This window comes from Drosophila mauritiana, chromosome 2R, assembly GCF_004382145.1.
Source record: "Drosophila mauritiana strain mau12 chromosome 2R, ASM438214v1, whole genome shotgun sequence".
Lineage (NCBI taxonomy): Eukaryota > Metazoa > Arthropoda > Insecta > Diptera > Drosophilidae > Drosophila > Drosophila mauritiana.
The window spans coordinates 19,078,084-19,103,613 of record NC_046668.1 but is presented as its reverse complement, the minus strand read 5'-3'; the positions used below and the strand labels follow the sequence as shown (position 1 = coordinate 19,103,613).

Sequence of the window (25,530 nt, the reverse complement as noted above, 5' to 3'; positions counted from 1 at the left end):
AACCATATTTATTGAGATTTTGTATTAATTCGAACAAATCTTGTGGGACCATTCCAAATGAATATGTCTTCAAGATGACAAGTGTGAAATGCCGCGGGGCATGTTAAATCGATGCTCGAAATTTAGATGCAATCGAATTTAATAGTGCATTTGGAATGGAAACTCAAGCTAAAATTTTCAATCCCACTAAAAACAAGCTGAGTGTTCGCCAATTGTTTATTCGATTAATAAATTATAATAAATAAATAATGAGCTGCTTTTAAATGTTGGTCTAAAGATCTATGGCCTACGTGCAGACGAGTCCAATGCCGAGGAACTTCTTGCAGATCTTGGTGGGAGTCTCGATGGATTCACCGGAATCGTTGTTCGGTGGTGGCAGTGGTGGTGGTGGTGGTGGGGGTGGGTAGTATGGGAACGGCGGGTAGTAGGGTGGTGGTGGTGGATAGTGTGGGTGGTTGGGCTTCTTGGTGGTGGTCGTTGTGGTGGTGGTCGTCGTGTGGTGATGATGTCCTCCGTGTCCGCCATCGTGTCCGCCGTGTCCGCCATGTCCACCATGTCCACCATGTCCGGGATATGGATATGGATACGGTGGTGGGGGAGGTGGGTAGTAGCCGGGGTAGGGGTACGGTGGAGCCGGGTACGGTGAGTAGTGAGGATAAGGCGGGTAGTGCGGGTACTTGGGTGGGTACGGGTAGTATGGCCGCTTGGTCGTCTTGGGCTTCTTGGTGGTGGTAGTGGTGGTCTGGGGGAAGGTGACGACCAGGTTACCCGCACTGCCTTCGCTGCCGAAGAGCTTGCGCCACGTCGATGGATCCGCCTCGGCGTCGTTCTCCTCGACGCTGTTCAGCTCCTGGCTGTTCTCCACCTCGGAGTTCTGCCCAAGATTCTCCTCTAGGGGAATGGCCATGGCCATGGCTCCGAAGAGCGCCAGGCACAGGAAGAGTACCAGTTTGGTGCTCATGGTGAAGAGGGTGTTCGCTTTGAACTGATTGACAGATGGCATCAGCTGCGCTTTTATACTCGTCACATTCGCCAAAAGAAATGCGAAAGGCAACCCCTTAAGTTATTGCCCATAAACATTAACCCAGTTCTCAAACGTTTTCAAATGATATTCTGGTAAAAAGTCCAATCTTTTTCAAAAAAAACGTCTAGTCACTGCGTCTGCCAAGTCAGCATGTAAATTAGTTTGGCTATTTAAATCAGCTCAGAACACGCCCAACAAGTTACTAGCTGTCATTTGTTGAGATCGGCGTTATGGATTAGCTAGCTAACGGTTCAGCATTTTTGTTGCCAAAAACCCAACTGGCCAGCTGAAAAGTGATTAAATCTATTTTATTACTCTGTGGCAGATGTTGGAATAAACATCACTGGTGCCGATGAAATCCGCGAAAGATTGTCTAACTCGGAATTCATGGGAGTAAAAACATGTCAAACACCTTTGAACCAAAGAAAGTTGTTTACAACTATAAAGGGGGATAATTTTCAGAAAAAATGTTAACTCATAAATGGTTTGGTTGCCAATTGTATAGTTAAACGTTCTCTTCATGAAAAAGGTCACTTACGCAGAGTTCCCCGTATTAACTTAATCTTTAAGGTTGGCGTGCCCAAAATATATGTCTTCTATATACAAGTTGACACCGGGATATATTTCTTGGGCAACCGAATTGACTTCAATTTATAAGCGTTCGACCCTAAACATCGATCCATTAATAACAATTTAGATAAGTGTTTGCCTTTGATTATATAAGAGCTGGCAACCAACAGTGCCTGGCATAATCTTAAAAAGAACTCTGGAACTAAGAAGGCCTAACTAAAAACTCCGTCATGATAGCCACTTTGATTGGTCTTGCTCTGCTGCTCCAAGCTAACACGATTGCAGGACAGGATTACCAAGTTTTTGGATCACCTGGAGTACAAGTAATATACCCGTCCTCATCGCAGGTTCAGGTCCTGGGCGGAAGACATTTCTTTCGCAACGGATTGCGAAGGAATCTCACGATCAATGCGAACGCAACTAGCCAAAATTTTCAACTTATCAGTAACTTGAGCAACGGCAATTCTGGCAACACTCCACTTCGGAATTTCTTAAGGTCCTTGTTTGGGCGCCAGCCAAATATCCAGTATGTGAACCTGAATTCCAGAGCCTTTAACGACGTCTCCCAGGAGCCGCAATACTGGAATCCATATCGGTCCTTTGCAAGTCCAGTAGTTTTGACGCGCACACGAGTTAAGACTGTAAGACAAGGTGTTCCACGCCGGATTTTGGTACGGAATCTGATGTCCACCAAATCCCAGACGACCAATGTGCAATCCTTTAGGATTCCCATTTTTGAGAACGAATGGCAGGTAAGCGGGAATTGTACATTTTAGATTAAATTGGTTTAAAATTCGATTTCTTTTAGTATGACCCGACATATGTATAATAATGAGTGAACCATTGGGGGAGCCTCCCCTGACTTTTCAGGACTAAAATATCAATAAAATATATTTTTATGATGATGAATATTCACGTTTTACTCTGTTTTGATTTTATATTATTTTGGCAGAGGCCACGACTCGGTTATAATTATGTAAAATTAATGCCTTTTCTTGATTTGATACCTTTGATCCGAGACGATTAGGGATAGATAAGTTAGGCCATCGCTCTGTGGCGGCTTAGCACGTTTGTAAGTTATGCTTTCCATTAGCCAAGTCTATAAAAATTTAAATCGTGGGTTGAACCCATGTTCTCGGCTCAAAGTTTTGAGCTTCAGTCCATATGATGACCCCGTGAAAGATTTATAAAACTACGGAGCCCAAAGGCGTTAGCATCAGTTCTGTAAAAGCCGAGCTCTGAGCCGTGTAGTCTTTTTAAGACAATGTCGATTAAAATAATCGGCCTACTTTTTATGTTAGCCGGTCAGTCCTTGGGAGAACTCGTGCGTATAGATCTTAAAGATTTGGGCTTTCAGATCTCAGGAAGCGGTCTTAACTCTCGTCCCAAACAATCCAGCAGCAATCATAAGAACAAGACTCTGTCGGATTACAATGTCTATCTGAACGAGTATTACAGCAATCAATGGCAGCAGTTCTATCTGGCTCAAGCGGCCTACAATCAATATTATGGACTTTACACCGTTTATAGTCCCTACGGAAGCTACGGACCATATGTGATATATGATCCCTATAAGACACCTGGTCACCATGGTCATCGTGGACACCGCCATCGGCCTAAACCATCTCCAGCTCCAGCTCCAAACCAGCTCCAAACACAGTCATATCTATTCCTACAACCCCTACTGCGACGACTACGACAATTTCTACCAATTAAAGTGAGATTTGTACCTCGAAAGAAAAGCAAACCAAGTCGTCGGCGACGCAAGCCACAACTAAGACAACTCCAACCACATCCACTGCAATTACAAAAGCCAATTAAGTACGTGGCTAAAAATTAAGTACACTTATTTAATTCTTTATTAAAACTGGCAAACCATTATACCAAATGAACTAAGATTTCGAGTACATTTTTTTAGATTTAGAAGGGAAAACAAAGTACAAACTTAGATTTCATAGCAAAAGAGGACCACTTAAAAGCACCTGTCGCAAACACATCTTTGCTGCTAATTCAGCGCAAATTAGACGAGAGTAAACAAATATAAAAGATAAACAGCACAAAGAAAATAAAGAAAAATAAGAGAGAAGCGATCGATTTCTCTGATCGCCAACTTATTAATGAACCTAAATTAGCATTTTAATATCTTGCGGTGCAGACATTTGCTAAATATGCAAGCCCAATGCGCAGACAAACTTAGTTTAAAGTCGACCGCGTTTCGATATGAAACTGATCGGATTTCTACTGTGTTCAGTGGTCGCGGCCAGCCAACTGGCAAATGCAAGTGATGTGAACTCGGGGCAGGAGCAGATTCGAACAGCAATACCCTGGCTATATCTACTGGCGCTATCGGCAGCCCAGCCACAGATACCCATCCTGAGGCCTCAGGATGAGACACCGGCTATCACGAATAGTGCGATCATGAAAGAGCCCCAGTCCGATGAGATCGTGAGTTCTGATCAAACCAACAACGAGGTACGAGAGCAGTTTCTGCAAGGAATCCTTCTGGGCTTGCAGCAGCCAGGATCTCCCACAATTTCGCCAGCCGTGCTGTCAGATTTAATTGCCCAGGCCACTACTACCACTCGAAAGCCGGCTGTAGAAAAAGATGCCGATGGAGCTGAGAACGATGAAGATGTTGACTATATAGACTTTAAGAATGGATCGCGCATCAAGTACGATTTGGATGATGTCGAGCAGCCGGTTAACAAAATTCTGCAGCCGACTACCAAACGCCCGGCTGCGAATCCGCCGCAAAGCACTGGCGTCGATTATAGAACTCCAACTAGATACGTTTACTATAGACCTATATATGGGTCTACGCCCTATTATTATCGAGTTGGCTAGCCTACTATTATTATCAATAAAGAAACTAATAATCAAGATGTTTTGTAAAATAGCGTTGTTTTGCAGTTGGTTCGTTAAGTAGAACTCTGCTCTTTATGTTATCCCATTAGTCTACTAAGTTATGTGAAATAAGCTTTCAGTTCACTTCTGTGATTTCGCTAGCCAAAACAATAAAAATTCAAATGAACGCTTTGGTTCTTCACCAAGCCCAGATCGCATTTTGATCTGAAGCTCGTGTTTTAGTCCGGTCCTATGTAGGTCTCAGACCCAATTCAATTTATGACACCCGACCAACTGTATAAAACTCTTCGCATCATGGAGCCAACACATTAGTTCTGAACTAACCGGAGCACCGTAGAAACTATCTTCATAATGTTGTTTAAGGCCATAGGATTGGTCTTGCTGCTGACTGGCCAGGCCTGGGGTCAGTCCTTCAGTTTTCCCGTCTACACCGTGGGAAGCATAGTCTCGGCCCTAACAGGAGGAGGCGGTGGTGGTGGTGGCGGCGGTGGCGGCGGTGGCGGAGGAGGTGGCTCACGTCCTGGTTCCTCAAGCAACAGCAATGCTCAAGCGGAATACGAGGCTTACCTGAATGAGTATTACAGCAGCCAGTGGCAGCAGTACTACGAGGCTCAGGCGGCTTACAACGCGTATTTGTATAGCCTTTACTTAGCCAGCTTAAATAATAATAATAATAACCAAGTGACTTCGACGACTGCCGCTCCGGTCACTACATTGCCTACGCCTACGACCTCCACCGCCATTCCTACGTCCACGGGAACTCCAACTACGTCCACCGCCATTCCTACCTCTACGGGATCTCCTACGACGTCGACCGCTGTAGCCACCCAATCCACAACTACTGCATCTCCAACCACCTCCACAGCAGTGGCTACTTCGCCAGGATCCGATACCACCTCGACCGCCGTGGCCACTCAACCCACGACAACGGTATCTCCGACCACTTCCACTGCTGTGGCACCCGCAAACACGGACACCACTTCCACGGCGGTGCAGAATGCGCGGATTCAGACCACTCCTCTGCCTAATCGCTATGTGCCCAGCTCTCTGGTAAATCCCTACGATCTGCACCGCATCAGTTCCAATCAGATCTACGTCCGTGGCTCCGCAGTGGCATCAGCTGATGCGCAGTCCGAGCCTGTATATATTCCATATCAGAATATTTACCGCAGGGCTCAGCCATCTCCTTACTTCGGGTACGAGGGAAAGAAATAGAGAAGCAACTTTAGTGTATTTCAGACTACAACCAACATTTAATTTATTCAATAAAGTCAAAACAAAATCATGCGAAGAACTTATGGGCTTTCTTTTGTTATATAATTGATTCAAGAGTCCGCGAAACTAGAACCACAACAATAAATGCGGGTAAAAGGTAATTATAAGAACTAATTAGCATTTGCACCACCGAAGGCGTCGCCCGTCAGCTTAGAAGTTTTGTTGAGCATAGACACGATCTTACGAAACCTAAAAAAACGTACAATTTATAAAGCTAATTTTATCCATTCTTTTGTTTGCGTATAGTGTCATTTCATTTTACGACATCTGTCCTCTGTATAAAACAGCAGGTTCTTAGTCGCTACCATTTCAGTTCTAGGCCAGACGGAGTGCCCGCTAAACCCAGCTCGGAATGATATTAAATACCACCAGCTTTTTGCTTATTCTAGTCTGTCAGGCATGGGGTCAATCAATAAAGATAAGGATACCAGTGTGGGATGCTTCCACAATATTTTCGAGGCTGACTGGAATCGGAATAAATTCAGGAAACACTAATAATCAAAATCCATCAAACCAGCCGAATAGCAATCAACAGAATGTCGAATACAACGATTATCTAAATAACTATTATAATAATTATTGGGCCAGTGCATACCAAAACGATCCTAATTATGACCCTTATGGGTATTACAGCCCGTACGGACCTTTCGGATATCAGACTGTAACAACACCGACAGTCACACAAACAACAACTCCGATGGTTCCAACGACAACAGCGGTTATTTCAACAACTGAAACGCCGATTTGTGCAGTCTTTCCTCATCTTCCAGCGTGTCAAACATCAACCATGCCTACTAGCACTACATCCGATTCGACGACGTCATCCACACCCATGCCCACCTCCACCACAACAACCGAAAGGATAACAACATCCACATCGACCACCACAACTACATCAACGGAGTCGTCGACAACATCCACGGCAATTCCGACTTCCACAACAAGCGAGAGCACTTCAACCGCGATCCCAACATCCTCGACATCGGACTCTACGACAACGTCTAGCACTAGTTCATCAACGGAGCCAACGACAACATCCACGGCAATTCCGACTACCACAACAAGCGAAAGCACTTTAACATCAACCGCGATCCCATCACCCTCGACATCGGACTCTACGACGACGTCCACCACAAGCTCATCAACGGAGTCGTCGACAACATCCACGGCAATTCCGACTTCCACAACAAGCGATAGCACTTCAACTGCGATCCCAACATCCTCGACATCGGACTCTACGACGACGTCCACCACAAGCTCATCAACGGAGTCGTCGACAACATCCACGGCAATTCCGACTTCCACAACAAGCGAGAGCACTTCAGCCGCGATCCCAACATCTTCGACATCGGACCCTACGACTACGTCCACTTCAAGTCCATCAGATTCTACGACAACATCCACTGATAGTTCGACTTCAACAACAACCCAAAGTACTTCAACATCCACCGCGATCCCAACATCCTCAACATCAGAATCTACGACTACGTCCACTACAAGTCCATCAGATTCTACGACGACTTCCACTGAAAGTTCGACGTCCACAACAACCGAAAGTACTTCAACTACCCCAACAACAACCGAAAGGAGTACAACATCCACCGCTATCCCAACATCCTCCACATCGGACTCTACGACTACGTCCACTGCAAGTCCATCAGATTCAACGACGACATCTACTGAAAGTTCGACGTCAACGACAACCGAAAGTAGTACAACATCCACCGCTATCCCAACATCCTCAACATCGGTCTCTACGACTACGTCCACTACAAGTCCATCAGATTCTACGACGACTTCCACTGAAAGTTCGACGTCCACAACAACCGAAAGTAGTACAACATCCACTGCGATCCCAACTTCTTCAACATCAGACTCTACGACAACGTCCACTGCAAGTCCATCAGATTCTACGACAACATCTACTGAAAGTTCGACGTCCACAACAACCGAAAGTACTTCAACTTCCTCAACAACAACCGAAAGTAGTACAACATCCACGGCGATCCCAACCTCCTCAACATCAGACTCTACGACTACGTCCACTGCAAGTCCATCAGATTCAACGACAACATCTACTGAAAGTTCGACGTCAACAACAACCGAAAGTAGTACAACATCCACCGCGATCCCAACATCCTCCACATCGGACTCTACGACTACGTCCACTGCAAGTCCATCAGATTCTACGAAAACATCTACTGAAATTTCGACGTCTACAACAATCGAAAGTAGTACAACATCCACTGCGATCCCAACATCTTCAACATCATCAACAAGTCCAGCAGATTCTACGACAACATCTACTGAAAGTTCGACGTCCACAACAACCGAAAGTACTTCAACTTCCTCAAAAACAACCGAAAGTAGTACAACATCCACGGCGATCCCAACCTCCTCAACATCAGACTCTACGACTACGTCCACTGCAAGTCCATCAGATTCAACGACAACATCTACTGAAAGTTCGACGTCCACAACAACCGAAAGTAGTACAACATCCACCGCTATCCCAACATCCTCAACATCAGACTCTACGACTTCGTCCACTGCAAGTCCATCAGATTCAACGACAACATCTACTGAAAGTTCGACGTCAACAACAACCGAAAGTAGTACAACATCCACCGCTATCCCAACATCCTCAACATCGGACTCTACGACTACGTCCACTGCCAGTCCATCAGATTCTTCGACAACATCTACTGAAAAATCGACGTCCACAACAACCGAAAGTACTTCAACTTCCTCAACAACAACCCAAAGTAGTACAACATCCACGGCGATCCCAACCTCTTCAACATCAGACTCTACGACTACGTCCTCTGCAAGTCCATCAGATTCAACGACAACATCGACTGAAAGTTCGACGTCAACAACAACCGAAAGTACTACAACATCCACGGCGATCCCAACATCCTCAACATCAGACTCTACGACTACGTCCACTGCAAGTCCATCAGATTCTACGACAACATCTACTGAAAGTTCGACGTCCACAACAACCGATAGTACTTCAACTTCCTCAACAACAACCGAAAGTAGTACAACATCCACGGCGATCCCAACATCCTCAACATCAGACTCTACGACTACGTCCTCTGCAAGTCCATCAGATTCAACGACAACATCTACTGATAGTTCGACATCAACAACAACCGAAAGTAGTACAACATACACGGCGATCCCAACATCCTCAACATCAGACTCTACGACTACGTCCACTGCAAGTCCATCAGATTCAACGACAACATCTACTGAAAGTTCGACGTCAACAACAACCGAAAGTAGTACAACATCCATCGCTATCCCAACATCCTCAACATCAGACTCTACGACTACGTCCACTGCAAGTCCATCAGATTCTACGACAACATCTACTGAAAGTTCGACGTCAACGACAACCGAAAGTAGTACAACATCCACGGCGATCCCAACATCCTCAACATCAGACTCTACGACTACGTCCACTGCAAGTCCATCAGATTCAACGACAACATCTACTGAAAGTTCGACGTCAACAACAACCGAAAGTAGTACAACATCCACCGCTATCCCAACATCCTCAACATCAGACTCTACGACTACGTCCACTGCAAGTCCATCAGATTCTACGACAACATCTACTGAAAGTTCGACGTCAACGACAACCGAAAGTAGTACAACATCCACGGCGATCCCAACATCCTCAACATCAGACTCTACGACTACGTCCACTGCAAGTCCATCAGATTCAACGACAACATCTACTGAAAGTTCGACGTCAACAACAACCGAAAGTAGTACAACATCCATCGCTATCCCAACATCCTCAACATCAGACTCTACGACTACGTCCACTGCAAGTCCATCAGATTCTACGACAACATCTACTGAAAGTTCGACGTCAACAACAACCGAAAGTAGTACAACATCCACCGCTATCCCAACATCCTCAACATCAGACTCTACGACTACGTCCTCTGCAAGTCCATCAGATTCAACGACAACATCGACTGAAAGTTCGACGTCAACAACAACCGAAAGTACTACAACATCCACGGCGATCCCAACATCCTCAACATCAGACTCTACGACTACGTCCACTGCAAGTCCATCAGATTCTACGACAACATCTACTGAAAGTTCGACGTCCACAACAACCGATAGTACTTCAACTTCCTCAACAACAACCGAAAGTAGTACAACATCCACGGCGATCCCAACATCCTCAACATCAGACTCTACGACTACGTCCTCTGCAAGTCCATCAGATTCAACGACAACATCTACTGATAGTTCGACATCAACAACAACCGAAAGTAGTACAACATACACGGCGATCCCAACATCCTCAACATCAGACTCTACGACTACGTCCACTGCAAGTCCATCAGATTCAACGACAACATCTACTGAAAGTTCGACGTCAACAACAACCGAAAGTAGTACAACATCCATCGCTATCCCAACATCCTCAACATCAGACTCTACGACTACGTCCACTGCAAGTCCATCAGATTCTACGACAACATCTACTGAAAGTTCGACGTCAACGACAACCGAAAGTAGTACAACATCCACGGCGATCCCAACATCCTCAACATCAGACTCTACGACTACGTCCACTGCAAGTCCATCAGATTCAACGACAACATCTACTGAAAGTTCGACGTCAACAACAACCGAAAGTAGTACAACATCCACCGCTATCCCAACATCCTCAACATCAGACTCTACGACTACGTCCACTGCAAGTCCATCAGATTCTACGACAACATCTACTGAAAGTTCGACGTCAACGACAACCGAAAGTAGTACAACATCCACGGCGATCCCAACATCCTCAACATCAGACTCTACGACTACGTCCACTGCAAGTCCATCAGATTCAACGACAACATCTACTGAAAGTTCGACGTCAACAACAACCGAAAGTAGTACAACATCCATCGCTATCCCAACATCCTCAACATCAGACTCTACGACTACGTCCACTGCAAGTCCATCAGATTCTACGACAACATCTACTGAAAGTTCGACGTCAACGACAACCGAAAGTAGTACAACATCCACGGCGATCCCAACATCCTCAACATCAGACTCTACGACTACGTCCACTGCAAGTCCATCAGATTCAACGACAATATCGACTGAAAGTTCGACGTCAACAACAACCGAAAGTAGTACAACATCCACGGCGATCCCAACATCCTCAACATCAGACTCTACGACTACGTCCACTGCAAGTCCATCAGATTCTACGACAACATCTACTGAAAGTTCGACGTCCACAACAACCGAAAGTACTTCAACTTCCTCAACAACAACCGAAAGTAGTACAACATCCACTGCGATCCCAACATCCTCCACATCGGACTCTACGACTACGTCCACTGCAAGTCCATCAGATTCAACGACAACATCCACTGAAAGTTCGACTTCAACAACTACCGAAAGTAGTACAACATCCACTGCGATCCCAACATCCTCAACATCAGACTCTACGACTACGTCCACTGCAAGTCCATCAGATTCTACGACAACATCTACTGAAAGTTCGACGTCCACAACAACCGATAGTACTTCAACTTCCTCAACAACAACCGAAAGTAGTACAACATCCACCGCTATCCCAACATCCTCAACATCAGACTCTACGACTACGTCCTCTGCAAGTCCATCAGATTCAACGTCAACATCTACTGAAAGTTCGACGTCCACAACAACCGAAAGTAGTACAACATCCACGGCGATCCCAACATCCTCAACATCAGACTCTACGACTACGTCCTCTGCAAGTCCATCAGATTCAACGACAACATCTACTGATAGTTCGACATCAACAACAACCGAAAGTAGTACAACATCCACCGCGATCCCAACATCCTCAACATCAGACTCTACGACTACGTCCTCTGCAAGTCCATCAGATTCAAAGACAACATCTACTGATAGTTCGACATCAACAACAACCGAAAGTAGTACAACATCCACCGCTATCCCAACATCCTCAACATCAGACTCTACGACTACGTCCTCTGCAAGTCCATCAGATTCAACGTCAACATCTACTGAAAGTTCGACGTCCACAACAACCGAAAGTAGTACAACATCCACGGCGATCCCAACATCCTCAACATCAGACTCTACGACTACGTCCTCTGCAAGTCCATCAGATTCAACGTCAACATCTACTGAAAGTTCGACGTCCACAACAACCGAAAGTAGTACAACATCCACGGCGATCCCAACATCCTCAACATCAGACTCTACGACTACGTCCTCTGCAAGTCCATCAGATTCAACGACAACATCTACTGATAGTTCGACGTCAACAACAACCGAAAGTAGTACAACATCCATCGCTATCCCAACATCCTCAACATCAGACTCTACGACTACGTCCACTGCAAGTCCATCAGATTCTACGACAACTGAAAGTTCGACGTCAACGACAACCGAAAGTAGTACAACATCCACGGCGATCCCAACATCCTCAACATCAGACTCTACGACTACGTCCTCTGCAAGTCCATCAGATTCAACGACAACATCTACTGATAGTTCGACATCAACAACAACCGAAAGTAGTACAACATCCACCGCGATCCCAACATCCTCCACATCGGACTCTACGACTACGTCCACTGCAAGTCCATCAGATTCAACGACCTCCACAGCAATTCCGACGTCTACAACAACCGGAAGTATAACGACATCTACAGCTATTTCACAAACAACAGACACAGATTCAATTTGCAATGATTACCCACTGCTTCCTAACTGTCAATCTGGAAAGGCAGTGAACCTTAAAAAAATTGAATCGAATATGTTTGAAACGAATCCAGAAGGAACTTTATTTAAGCCCCAGCAGAAACTCACTATAACGTCGATGCCCCAGTCCGTAACTTCTCTGTGCCACTTTTATCCGCGTCTATGCTTGAAACCGGAAGAGGCCCAATTTGTTCGCCTGGCTGATGAATATGGAAAACACTTATTGTTGATTTCGTCAGTCGAGGGACGATCCGCCTACTCTCAAAAGCTTCCTGCATTGTGGCGCGCTATAAGGAGAACCCATAAGAATAAGTAAAATTTTAATTAATCGCGGATATAATTTGCTTTGTTTTACAAAACACGAACGAAAATTCGTATAATGCATATAATATAAGAGAGGTAGTTCATATCATTTATTGTATGGTAGCCATATATGAAAATGTGTACATTGGCAGTTAAAATATCAGGGAATATAAATTAAACACATGTAATTCTAAATCGTTTTTCATATTTGAGATCGAGTCAAGGCTATTTCACTGATATTTAAGAGTTTGTGATGCATCTTGACTGTCTTTAGGATTGTTTTGGAAAAACAAAAAAGGGGCTCTAACATGGAAAGTGACCAAGAAAGAACGCAGATCTGTAGATTCCATTCACTGACTCACAGAAAACTTACTGGATTTTCAATTGTTTAATCTTTTAAAACTCTTGGGTCGTCTATAGCTCCAGGGCACAATCAGTGGTTTATTATCTATATGTCTATAAAAACGAATTTTCAGCTTGGTTGCACGTTTAGTTTGAATCTAGGCATTAGAGTGAACTTTTCGACCACGACAATGATTTCGTTGCTCGCCTTTTTTATATTATTGTGCTCAACCTCAGTAAGGAGTAATAGTTCAGAGGGAGCATTTAGATTAAACGGTCCACTTTGGGATGTGAATGATCTTTACTCGCGCCTATCTAATGTATTTGGTACCACAAGCACCACACAACCACCACAGGTGGCACCGGAAAAACCGATCACACCCTCTCCTTGGGACGCCTATTACGGCGCGATCATGCAGGAACTTTATAATAAAAAGCATGGAATGTTTCCTGGAAGCGAGCTGATTGCGGTAGAGCCTTTGCCCGTGCCTGTACCGGTTCCAGTCCCTCAACCAAGGCCACCTCGACCACAGCGACCACTGCGCCCACTGCGGCCTCTCAGACCACCGATCCCAAATCGACCTAGACCCAGGCCAACACGAAAACCCACAAGGAGAAGCACCACAACCAAAACTCCAGATACGACCACCAGGCAAACAACAACAACACAAAAAACATCCACGTCCACAACAACGGAATCGCCAGAAACTACCTCGAGTACAATCTCACCTACAACCAATTCAACCACTGAACAATCATCGACAACAGGAGGCTCATCGACCACTGGAGGCTCATCGACCACTGGATCTTCCACAACAGGAGGGTCTTTTACTTCGGGAGGCTCTTCAACAACCGGCTCATCTACAACTGGATCCGTAATTGTATCTTCCCGAATCAGAGGAAAAAAAGGAAGCTTACGAGCTACAACCGCCACTCCAATACATTTCCATCATAGTCAGATCCAGAGTAGCCCTATATCAACTCCGACGGTGCTCAGTCTAGAGGGAATGCCATCGTCTTCTGGCTTTATGCGTCCTGATCTTCAACTTAGAGTGCAATCGGCGCCACAGTCTATGACGACGTTGTGCCATAGCTATCCTCGCCTATGTGCTCACCCAGAGGAAGCCCAATATGTACGCTTAGAAGACGGATTCGGCAAGCCCATGCTTCTAATATCGCCTGGAGGCGTGTCATATCCTCCTCTTTTTACGAAAGAAGAAGAACGGCCCTATAGGTCAAAGTCAGGACCCTGGAAATCGGTTCCACAACGACAAAAGAAACCCTCTAGAAGTAAATATATTTACAAGTTACTTAAGAAAAGGAATAATCAAAGACTTTAAGAGTTCTGTAACAACAATACAAAATGTATTATAATTAAATAAATATATTTCCATTGGGGTATTTACTATATTACATATATTAATTTTTGTTTGATGATAATTGAGGATTCTTATCTAGAACGATGAACACGCTAAAGTTTATGAAGTTTATAAAGTTTATCAGCACCATCCATACGAAGAAGAACCCGTTCCAGATTCAAGCCGTTAAAGACAGACAAAACAAATCTGATAAGAATAAGTAATGACAGAGAACAAATCAATTACTAGATAGATTTAAAGATTAGGTCCAAGACAAGTATGTAGTAAATAATTAATATCGTTAGTGGAGCCATCTGATACATCTCGAGTTCATCACATCCAAAAGTACCTTAAGAAACAGAGCTTGATTTGATCAACTTATATTTAAAAGCGACCAGTAATTATTAATCCACTTCTATGGAAAAACATGGAATATATAAAGACTCTAAGAAAAGCTCCACTTCAGTATTCTGGAAGAATGAAGCTGCTTGGAGGTTTTATAACCTGGGTCTGTCTGGCCGCAGCAGGATCTAATTGGCTTACTACGTTTGTCACCGGCTTTCAGGTCCAAGTGCGAATTCCAATATGGGATGTTGCAGGACTTGTAAGAAGATTCACAGGTTTCACCACGGACCATGTCAGTAATCCGAAAAAGAAAATTCGACCTGTTCCTGAAGACTATTGGCCACCGTTATATGGATACTACGATCCCTTGGCTTATGCTCCGCCACCATATTACCCTTACCCACCTTATGTGCCACCAACGCATCCTCCTACAGAACCACCCACACTTCCACCAACGAAGGCACCAACAAATCCACCAACCAAGCCACCAACCAAGCCACCAACAAAGCCACCAACTAAGCCGCCAACAAAGCCACCAACAAAGCCACCAACAAAGCCACCGACTAAGCCGCCAACAAAGCCACCGACGAAGCCACCAACAAAGCCACCAACAGAACCACCGACAGAACCACCAACAGAACCACCGACAAACCCACCAACAAATCCAACCACTGAGACAACAACTGAGACCACAACGGCAGCAACAATGGACTCTACAACCGACGCAACAACAGATACAACAACAGATGCAACAACTGATGGCACTACGGTGGTAACAACAGATGCAACTACGGTGGTAACAACAGATGCAACTACGGAGGCGACAACAGACGCAACTACGGACGGAACAACAGAGGCAACAACCGCCAGTGACCTATGCGTATTGTTTCCTCATCTTCCACAATGTCAAATAGTCAAATCAGTACATCTAGTAAACAATAAGTACAGTGATGTGTTATATCCGGAAAAGAAGCTATCGATCGAGACCATGCCTCACTCGGTCACCTCTCTGTGCTTCTATTATCCGCGCCTCTGTATGAAGCCCGAAGAAGCTCAATTCGTAAGATTGTCGGATGAAAATGGAAAACCTTTGCTCCTAATAAGTCCAGTAGAAGAAAAACCACCAACAAATAAACTGAGAAAAAACAAGCAATCAGATTTGTGACTTTAAAAAACATAAATTAAAATAAAAAAGTGTTTGAAATATGATAATATTACTTTTTTTAAAGAATTTTTTAAAGAATAAAAAGCTTTACTTATACATAAGAAACTACCTTCTACAGCAAAAAACACCTTAGATACACAAATATAATGTCTCATTCCTCGGTCTGAAGTCCAAAGCCTCAAAGATGAAGAGCATTGAAACTGTATTGATAATTCATTTGACATGACAAAGATGACAGCACTCCAAGCGAACCTATTCAAGCAAACTGGTTTCAGTTGCCCCACTCCACCTGGTCAATTTTTGTAAGACCACCAGTCCAAGTTCGGCTTCCTGAAGAAGTGGTAGGTGAAATTGAAATGAGCTCCGTTCAGGCCATTCGAGCATACACGTGGATTGTTTTATTCCAATTATGCGTTTTGTTTCGGAGTTGCGAAGGCGCTGCAGTGCATCCAGATGAGGCACTGCAGCCACTCAGGGAGCTGAATGTGACTCAGGCGAATATCATTGCGTCCAACGCCACTGTGAAGTGCAAACTCATCCCGAATCTTTGTGACTGGCAACTGCACCTCTACGAGGGCCATGCATTCAGTGTGCCACTTGTACCGACAGTGGAAAGTACCACCAACCGACCACCAGTTCCTCCAATGGCTGGTCAGAAAATCTTTGCATTAAAGCACAACGTTAGTGGACCACAGCTGTTTATTCTGGCCGAGATTGAGCCCAAGTCGAGACGGGGATTAAGAAGAAAAAGAAAACTTTGGCGTCGAGCCACTTTTAATCACTCGAGTAAACAGAAATTTATCTTGCTGGCCGTTCAATAAATATCCGCAATGAATAAATGTGCTTTAATCATTTATATTATCATCTCTCATTAGGCTCAATCAATCAGCGGCCAAGATTTATTGAGGCTGACTCACTACTGGACGCAGGCAGCCAGACGGTGAATTTCATTCCGCAGCCATAAAAAAAAATTCTCAGCTCATTAATGTCGACTCGATTCACGCTTTACCTGAATACCGTGAACTTTTTGGACTGGGATTGGAAGCCGTTCGACCACTTTCAACTTTAACCCGCAACGCCACAGGTCTGGGGTCTAATGCCCATTAAGCTGTCTGCGCGTTGTTTGGCTAGAAGTATAAAGACTGGGCTCGGGAGTTCTCTATTTGTTTATTCAGATATGAATGGATGGGTTTTTAAGTGCCCAGCATAGTTATTGTTTCTGATCGGGGGACTTTTAATTAAGTCATCTTTGTTGACCCAGCATCCCGCATTAAATGGAGGCTTTGATGACTGTGAAATGATGGTTATGATGATTAATGGGAGCAGAGATTTGCATAGAAAGGGAAAGTGGGTAAAAGGTGGGGAAATCAATGAAGTGGCTTCACAGTTTTTGTACAACATCTCTAGTGGATTCACAAATCTTTATTTTCTCTTTACTTTCTAGTTGATGTAAACATAAAGCGTCAATAGTTACGACTTACTTGCTAAATTTTAGTCTTAGCGGAAATTCAATTCGTCACTTGGTCGGACCCTCTATAAACACTAAGACCGGAACCCCAAAAACCCCAAGTCCAACCGTCGTAACGAATACTCTGGTCTCACACATAAACCGTGGCACGTTCGTCGTCGCCATCATCGGCGATGGTATCGTAAATTGTATTCAAAAATTTTCTAATTTCCGCATATGGGAGAATCTGCCACCAATTTGTCGTACTTTCAATTTCCTCCTCCATTACGCCAGCGATTGCGGGACGTCTCTGGGAGCCCTGGCGACGTTTATCCTTGCCCTTGCCCTTACCCTTGCCTTTGCCCCTGCTCTTCGTTGTCAAAGGACGATGCGTGCTGATTTCCGGCGATAGTGATTGTGTTTCCAATTCCTTCGCCGGCTGCTTCGCATTTAATGGGCCAGAACCTGGTCCCACGATGGGGTTAGTTTCAGGACGAACAGGACCAGTAACTGGTGCAGTGACAACTCGGTTTGCTGTCATCTTTATATCAGTTTCATTAGACGTTGGTGCTCCTGTTGGCTTTTGCTTTCGCTTGGTCTTCGGACGAGGACGTGGCGGTCCGGCTTTCTGTTCGTCCTTCTTTCTCTGGACTCCGGACTGAGCCTTTGTGCCGGTGTCACCGGCATTCTCCGCTGTCGTCGGGCTGACAAGCTGCTGCATTCCTGTCGATGGCTTATCGATAATTGTCTCACTCGGGGCCATGGTTTTCTTCACACTTGTCAGGGTTTCCCCCGCAGGAGCTGTCCCCGCTGCGTCTGCCTCGCCCACTTTGTTCGTAGCAGGAAGGACTTCTGTTTCTTCTGCATTGTTCTCGGGCAGCACTGGCAGTGTCAGCTTCACCTTCAACGGCTCCTGCTGCTCCTGGTCCTGCTGCTGCTGGGCCATAACTTCGACGACTGGTTTACGCTCATGGTCGCTGGTCAGGGTATTCAATTGCACTATCTTCTTGGTCCCAATACTTTGCACATGGAACTCGTTCGAGTATAAATTCTCCCGTGCGTGCATAGTCGAGTTCATTTGCAGAGGCATTAATTGCATGTTTATGGCCGGGCTCTCAATTGTTTTGTTCAGCTCGCTGGCTTGTTCCTGCACAGCAATTGGCATTGGCAGGACCTCCAAGTCCTCGTCAAGGTTTCTATAGTGGGACCTCTGCTCGGTGGATCGTCGGCTGTGGTGGGAGATCTGCTGCAGCACGCGATCCATTGGAGGAGCATCCTGAGTGGATCGACTTCCAATGGCCTGGCGACGCACCAAGTTCATCCGAGGCTTATTGTATGCATAGACATCCACATTGAAAACTCCATGGGTGGGTGCACGACGCCAGTGCCTGGCAGGAATGGCTGTGGAACAAGGGGCCGTCAGGGGTGAGTGTGCACTGTACTTTCACTTACCATAAACACTACAAATTCTGGGGCTTACCTCTGGCCACAAGGGCACAAGACTGGATTAGCAACAGCAGCAGTGGCAGCTTCATTCTGGCTAATACATATTTTAGGCGTTGGCCCCGGCTACGACTAAACCGATTTTGGACCATTCGACCAATTTTATGGCCATCCGATTTGGGTCAGTCCGCATCTAATTTGCATTGACGATTCATGTTTGGCAATGTTCTAGGAATGTGAAAACACAGTGAACCCCACCGATGCTCTACGCGATTAAAATCAGCCATCTTATGGACATGGAATCTTGACGGACTGATGGTTCACTGTCGCTGAGAACTGGTTTCCCCGAATCGAATTCCGAGCAACGGCACTTTTGGCTTTGGCCAAGACACAATGGTGTCGATTTGGACCTGTCAATGGCCAAGTTAATGCTGTGCCATAAAATATTATTGTAGTGCCACCTCGGTCGAGCCTTGGCCAATTTGTGTTTTCGGTGGCCGGGCCAAAAGTAGCGAAAGTTGAAAGTTGTGGTTAGCATTACAATGCCCTGCTAATGGAAAGTAATTGCCAAGAAATTCCGAGGTATGCAAAACAAGCCCTCATTGATTTTCGAATATTCTTAAGTTCACAATATTTGGCTAAAACACTTAATTAAAAATGGAAATTTTCTTTAAAGAATTCCAACTGCTGAATTTTACACTGATGGTAAACACAACATACTATTCAAGTTTTAACAAATAAAAATAAAAATCTATTGGCTCATTCAACCTCATTGACACTAAACTGTTTTGACAGAATGCAGTTTTTGACTGCATTATAATAAACAAATAAGGAGTTAAATACATAAGCAAGACTTGCTGGCAAAGGATATTAAGCGCCAAGACAGAGAGATTTCTGCACGGCTAATGCACTCATCTGCTTACAGAAAACATTGGAAACGGCTTGTGGAAAATTGAGAATTTAATTCGAAAAACCATTTGGGAAAGTGATTTATATTAAAGAGCTTGTCAAAAACAGTTGACCAAGAGTCAGCAAGCAGCAAACAAACAGCGAGCAAACAAGCACAGAACAGAACGGCTGACAGTTTCCACTCGGAGCACTTAAGATAACTTTGAGTAGACCAAGTCCGGAGTACGGACTTTGGAGCACGGGAATGGGAACGAAAATGGGTGTGGGTATGGGAATGGGGGGCGTGCCTGGTGGAGACGGAGCTGAGCTGATGATGTCCACCACCAGTGGCAGATTTATGAAAACTGTTGACATTTAGTTCTTCGAACCGTAAACTCTGAGCGGACTCAAGGCAGCGGAATTTACATTCGAACAATGCAGGCCGCAGAAGAACGGAGCACGAAGTGCCCAGGACATAATGCAAACGGAATCGAAAGCGGAGCAAAAACGGCCAACAGACAGGGAAATGTGAAAAAAGCCAGATGACAGCCGGCCAAGATGGACAAAGGCAATTGTGCTGGCATGTGAAGGAAAGTCGGCAAGAGAGAACGAACTGGGGAAAAACTGCTGATGCCGCTTGGCTCCTTCGCTTCTAAGTGCGCTGTGAAAAACTATTTGGAAAATGTAGGTGTTGACCCATTTTCGTAGATCGTGTTGCAGCTTTTTGTGGAATTTTGCTCATTTTACTAATTTCTATCATATTATAAATACTATCATAAGAAATACTTCACTTAGAAAGTACCAGTGTAAGCCACAATAGCTTTTGGCCCGAATTTTGGTCTAAATGCTCCGGATTTTATGCAAATTTGTGGTATAATAAGGCGACCGTGGCAATAATGCGATTGAACTGAGGATGGACCTTGTAAAAGAATAAACTCGAAAACAAATTGCATCGATGGGCGAATTCGAAATGTGTCAAACGGAAGCAGTTACAATACCACTCCTACATGAGCTGAGTGCCACTCTTGATTCTTCAATCGAGTTGAGGGCCAAAGAAAGCGATGACATATCCGTTAACGTTGAAACGCCTTGCACCAGACACTTGCCTTGCGGATGCAGATGCGGATGTGGATGGGGCTGCGGAGCTGGCCTATGCAAATAAAAACAAAGAAAGGCCGTGCACGTTAAGCGGATAGCCATAGTGATGGAATGAAAAAACTCACAGTGCACAAAAAAAAAAAATACTTCAAACATCAAACATCGTTTATGGGAAAAGTAGGGAACCCAGTTAATAGAAAGATGATATGGTATATAATTTGCAAGCGATCTTCATTCATTCTTCATTCCTTTAAATTGTTTTGGGTTATGCACAATTGAGTTTTTTCTTCCAGTGTAGTGGGAGAGAGAAAGTCAGCAATGGAGCTACTGTCGTCGACGTCTTAATTAAGCAGCTCAAACGGCAACAACAATTAGCCGAGATGCAACTCAAGCGATGTTGATTGTTATTTTTGCCGTGTTCTGAGTGACAGGAAGGGACAGAAAGGGACAGAGAGAGAGAGAGCGGCATACGCAAGAGGTGCACTGCTTGCACTTGTGGCTGGCTTACCGAAGAGGCTTATTCCATCGAAATTCCCGTTGGATAATTACAGCAAACTTTAAACTCTCCCAGTTCGAATTCAAGTTGCGACATTGTGTTCGGTTTCACTTTTTAGTGTTGCCATTGCTGTTGTGCCGGCAAATGCACACAATTTGCTTTGTCATTAGACGAACACTTTAGGCACTCGACTGTGCTATTTATCGCAGGCCATCTCGCTCTAGTCGTGCTCCGTCCCGCTCGCACCTTGTTATCTCCTTCTCTGTCAACTGCTTTGCTTTGGCTGCTCATTTCCAGCTGGCCATTTCTTTGTGCACTGCTCTCATTTGACTATTCATTTGTTGCACTTGCCTGGCCAAATAATTGGGGAGTGCGAGCGAGAGAGGCAGACATGTGGGCAGGGGGAGGGAGACGTACTGAGATCCATTCACAGCATTTTGCACATTTTCGCTTAATTTGAATTTTTCTATGCAAATGCAGTGTGCAACGAGGACCGACCGAGCGAAGCAGAAAAAAAAGGCACCCGAAATTCAACTGTTTTTCGTTAAATAATTCTATTTTATTGTGCATTATTTTTATTTTTCCACCAGCGTTCGTCTGCGCCAAATTGTTATTGCAATTTTCTTTGTGTACTTTTGCACATTTTGCAGCATTCGCGGTTCACTGCGCTGTCGTTTATTTGATATTTGTATTCCTCCCTGACTATATCCCTCGATAAGGTACTCCAACCGTCTAACAGGACTTTTCGGTGGGGGAATCCCCTTTAAAGTGAATCTGTATTCGATTCGTTTCAGCACTAGCGAATATGGTGATTTCATTGATAATAAAACACACCATGGTTGTGGTACAATAAAAATAATATTTATGGTATGGTATGATTGATAAAAAAGCATTTTTCCTTTCGAGATTTGTTATCTATTATTTCTAGATATATATTTAAACTGGTACACAGGTAACAACAATTCGAATAGCATCATGTTTTAAAAGTATATTTTTGTTAGCTTTATTACACTAAAAGCAGGATAATGTTTTTATAACTATTTATTTTCAAGCCTGTTTATTGCCTTTTGTGTCACCTAACATTCGTGTCACTTATCTACGAAACATACCATGCTTTTATTTTCAGTGTGCATCCATCATTGGTTCGAATTAAAGGAGAAAATAGCCTTTTAGTTTGAGCTTTGTTTTTGCCGACTTTTGTTCGCCTCTGATCATTTTCCTTTTCCAATTTCCGCACTTTGAGCAGAGGCATCCGATTCGTAGTCGGCCAGCTAATTGTTATGCAAAAGCCAAAATGATGCCATAAAAATCCGATTCCCAGGCGGAATCTGAATCAAAGTGCCGATAAACTTTCCCCCAGCGTTGCAAATAGATCGTGTTTGATTTGCCGCGCGGCCTTTGCATGCCGCAAACAAACGACACTTTGATTTAGTGAAAGAACAATGGTTAGCAAACAGAGCCATGTCGGGATTGGCAGTAGTTACAGTGGCAAGGATTCTATGGCTAATAAAACAAAACAAAGCTAATGGCCAAACATAGCGAAACCGAAATGCAGGCGGCAATTTTATGTCCGTCATAAAAGTCCTTCCCCGCTTTTCGTTCCAGTATTTATTTATTTTTTTTTTCAACCAACCAACCCCCCTGCAGTATCTGTATCTGAATCAGTAGCTGTATCTGCGACAGACGCCTTCTGAATGCCAATGTGCAGCCTGCCCCAAGGCGGCACACAGTGCGTATGCGCGATACAGTTTATCGTCTTGCCGCAGCATTCTATAGTTATATCCGCAGAACTTGTTGCTACAGCACAGCCAACTTTTGCCGCCTAATGCCGCATCAATATGCAAAGCCCAAGTTTTGGGCCAAGTCGAACGCCCCACTAAGCGGCTTAAAAACACAAAGAACACAAAAACGGGCAGAAACTTTAAGTTCATTTAACTTTCGCAATCAGCTGGAGCAGCAAAAGCGGCAAGAGCATTGTCTGCCGGGGCAATTTATGATTTATTAACAACGTGCGAAACTCAATTTGTGCCCCGTGCCGGAGTCCGTTAAGTCAGCTAAAAGGATTTCTTAAACTTAAATGATTTTAATTATTGAGAATTATCAGCAGCGTTGAGCTCTGTAATGCGATTTGCCCCGATTGGGGATTTGGTCAGCAGTGGGGCGGCGCTTCCTGGAACAATCCGCCTCCTTCCCAACTGAGAACTATTTCAGTTTGATTTATTGCGCTGCAAATTCCTTTTTCGGGGTGATTAAACCAGCGACAGGATGAGTTACACCACCCAGCCAAATTTCACACCCTTGTATCGCCGTGGGCAATTATCTAAGCAAGCGTGTAATGGACCTGGCTAAAAGTTGACTTCTTTTTATACTCGAGAATCGAAAAATACCAGGGTATTTTGTATTATTCTTATTTAAAAACAAGGAGTCAAGGAATTCATATAATATTTAAAAGGGAAGCACAGAAGAATGGCTTTCAAAAGAAGAACTTTTGTAACATTTATAGTTTCCTGGGTCAAATTAAATACTTCCAGACAAAAGGACTTTGCGACTTTATTTACCCGGTATCTTTTAGTCGGAAACTTACTACTTCGTGTTTTGTTGCCACATTTCTCCCTCTACCTTTTGGTCCACTGTCTTGTCCTGTATTGAAGAAGCTGGTCAGATGATTTATGATTGCTCAGCCCGGCCAGGCTCATTGGAGGTGGAGCCAGGGGATTCTCGTTTTAATAAATGCCCCGTTTGGGCATTACATTTTAATAGTCTCGACTTGGAGGAAAATAATGCCGAGCAGTGTTATTTATGAAGTGATGCTCTAAATTTATTTAAAACGCTTGCAATAAATTCCAACAGATTTCCATATGAAAATTTATGCAACCCAATTCTAATGCGTATTTATGGCGGTAACGCTTGTCCAAAAGGGAAAGGCGACCGATGGAGCTCCGATCAGCGGAGGAACGGGTGAATTTGTCCCCAATCAATCATAATTTGTAACTGTCATCGCAAGCTGCGACCGCGTCCACTGAGTGATGAAGTTGTCGCCGCGACTCACACCCACATTCGCCAACACAATCACAATCACAACGGCTCACACAGGCTCACACTCGCCCAATGACACGAAAGCCAACTAAAGTCAACCACAAAACCCGGAACAGTGGGCTCAAGGACATTCAAGCTGAAAGCGGTAATCACTGCCATCATTAGGAATTTATGTCCGTTTCCGTCTACTTTTGAAACGGATATAGTTAAAATATAAAAGTAATTATTAAATCCAAATTATTAGCTGATTTGTAAGGCTTGTCTTGCGTAGTAACGAAGCGCGCTCAGATGCTTCGATAATAACAAGTTAAAGGAACATAACGACTTAACTTACACCCAACCTTACCAAAAATATCTTTATTACTTTTTTTGACTTAACAAATTTATGTGATATCCCTCATCACAATCTGATTTCGAACCACTGTTCTTTGGTTGGTCCGGTAACCGAAAACTGAACCACGCTAGGGCAATTTGGGCGCAACCACACCCCCGCCCTTCACCAGCACACGTGTGCGTATGTGGACCGCAGATTTATCGCGAATTTCACTTTCCTATGGCGAGCAGTTGAAATGCAGACAAAGGAAAGTTCGTTGCCAGGAGCAGGGAAATCTGATATGCTGCCAAAAGTTTGATATGCCCCGAACTTGACAAATGTCTGACAAATCCCGTCAGCATCTAGTAGCTCTCTAATGAAAGCCAATTGCTGCTTAGCTGTCCCCGCGGAGAAGACAAAAGATCCGAGTCCTGGCAACTCCGGAAACCTGTCAACGTGCGACGGAAAATCTTCGGCACGTGATTCCGCTCATCTGCAATGCTTGCCCCACTTCACTTCCCATTCGCTGCCGCTTCAGTTTCAATTTTTGGCTGCCCTTCGAGGCACAGCGCACTCACATATATGTACATACGTACATCCAGATTTATGATGATTTTTTTCACACACGTGTGCCCAAAATGTTGGCGTTAATAACGATTAAGTGCGCCATGCGACATTGACTCCCGGGCGCAGGATGGAAGTTTGCCCAGATTTTTGTTATTCCCGACAGGTAGACTTCGTGGCATCCAGGCGCCCACTTGGTTATGATTGCAAACACTGACCATCGAGGGTCTTTGCTAAGTTTC

General features: G+C 44.4%; 10 protein-coding genes across 10 annotated transcripts; 8 read left to right on the top strand and 2 right to left on the bottom strand.

Annotated features, from left to right (window-relative positions):
- Positions 1-286: 286 nt before the first annotated feature.
- Positions 287-961, bottom strand: LOC117138568 (formin-like protein 20). Its single transcript, XM_033300728.1, has one exon. It carries the CDS (start codon positions 959-961, stop codon positions 287-289), a length of 675 nt encoding a protein of 224 aa, XP_033156619.1.
- An 863-nt stretch (positions 962-1,824) lies between these two features.
- On the top strand, positions 1,825-2,423 carry LOC117138533. The gene is made up of 2 exons (XM_033300670.1): positions 1,825-2,346; positions 2,403-2,423. Exons 1-2 carry the CDS (start codon positions 1,825-1,827, stop codon positions 2,421-2,423), a joined length of 543 nt encoding a protein of 180 aa, XP_033156561.1.
- A 435-nt stretch (positions 2,424-2,858) lies between these two features.
- Positions 2,859-3,434, top strand: LOC117138613. Its single transcript, XM_033300822.1, has one exon. It carries the CDS (start codon positions 2,859-2,861, stop codon positions 3,432-3,434), a length of 576 nt encoding a protein of 191 aa, XP_033156713.1.
- A 380-nt stretch (positions 3,435-3,814) lies between these two features.
- LOC117138607 lies at positions 3,815-4,438 on the top strand. The gene has a single exon (XM_033300816.1). The coding sequence runs from the start codon at positions 3,815-3,817 to the stop codon at positions 4,436-4,438; it is 624 nt and encodes a 207-aa protein (XP_033156707.1).
- A 372-nt stretch (positions 4,439-4,810) lies between these two features.
- LOC117138598 (cell wall protein DAN4) lies at positions 4,811-5,674 on the top strand. Its single transcript, XM_033300780.1, has one exon. It carries the CDS (start codon positions 4,811-4,813, stop codon positions 5,672-5,674), a length of 864 nt encoding a protein of 287 aa, XP_033156671.1.
- Positions 5,675-6,086: 412 nt separating this feature from the next.
- LOC117138609 (serine-rich adhesin for platelets) lies at positions 6,087-12,154 on the top strand. The gene is made up of 5 exons (XM_033300818.1): positions 6,087-7,897; positions 8,105-8,677; positions 8,780-10,776; positions 10,939-12,046; positions 12,106-12,154. The coding sequence occupies exons 1-5, from the start codon at positions 6,087-6,089 to the stop codon at positions 12,152-12,154; spliced, it is 5,538 nt and encodes a 1,845-aa protein (XP_033156709.1).
- A 1,172-nt stretch (positions 12,155-13,326) lies between these two features.
- LOC117138586 (mucin-2) lies at positions 13,327-14,475 on the top strand. The gene has a single exon (XM_033300766.1). The coding sequence runs from the start codon at positions 13,327-13,329 to the stop codon at positions 14,473-14,475; it is 1,149 nt and encodes a 382-aa protein (XP_033156657.1).
- Positions 14,476-14,971: 496 nt separating this feature from the next.
- On the top strand, positions 14,972-16,003 carry LOC117138605 (extensin). The gene has a single exon (XM_033300813.1). The coding sequence runs from the start codon at positions 14,972-14,974 to the stop codon at positions 16,001-16,003; it is 1,032 nt and encodes a 343-aa protein (XP_033156704.1).
- Positions 16,004-16,354: 351 nt separating this feature from the next.
- Positions 16,355-16,824, top strand: LOC117138132. Its single transcript, XM_033300001.1, has one exon. The coding sequence runs from the start codon at positions 16,360-16,362 to the stop codon at positions 16,822-16,824; it is 465 nt and encodes a 154-aa protein (XP_033155892.1). The 5' UTR covers positions 16,355-16,359.
- Positions 16,825-17,601: 777 nt separating this feature from the next.
- Positions 17,602-18,990, bottom strand: LOC117138436. Its single transcript, XM_033300547.1, has 2 exons — positions 18,931-18,990; positions 17,602-18,851 (listed from the first exon to the last, which is right to left on the bottom strand). Exons 1-2 carry the CDS (start codon positions 18,983-18,985, stop codon positions 17,602-17,604), a joined length of 1,305 nt encoding a protein of 434 aa, XP_033156438.1. The 5' UTR covers positions 18,986-18,990.
- Positions 18,991-25,530: the final 6,540 nt, after the last annotated feature.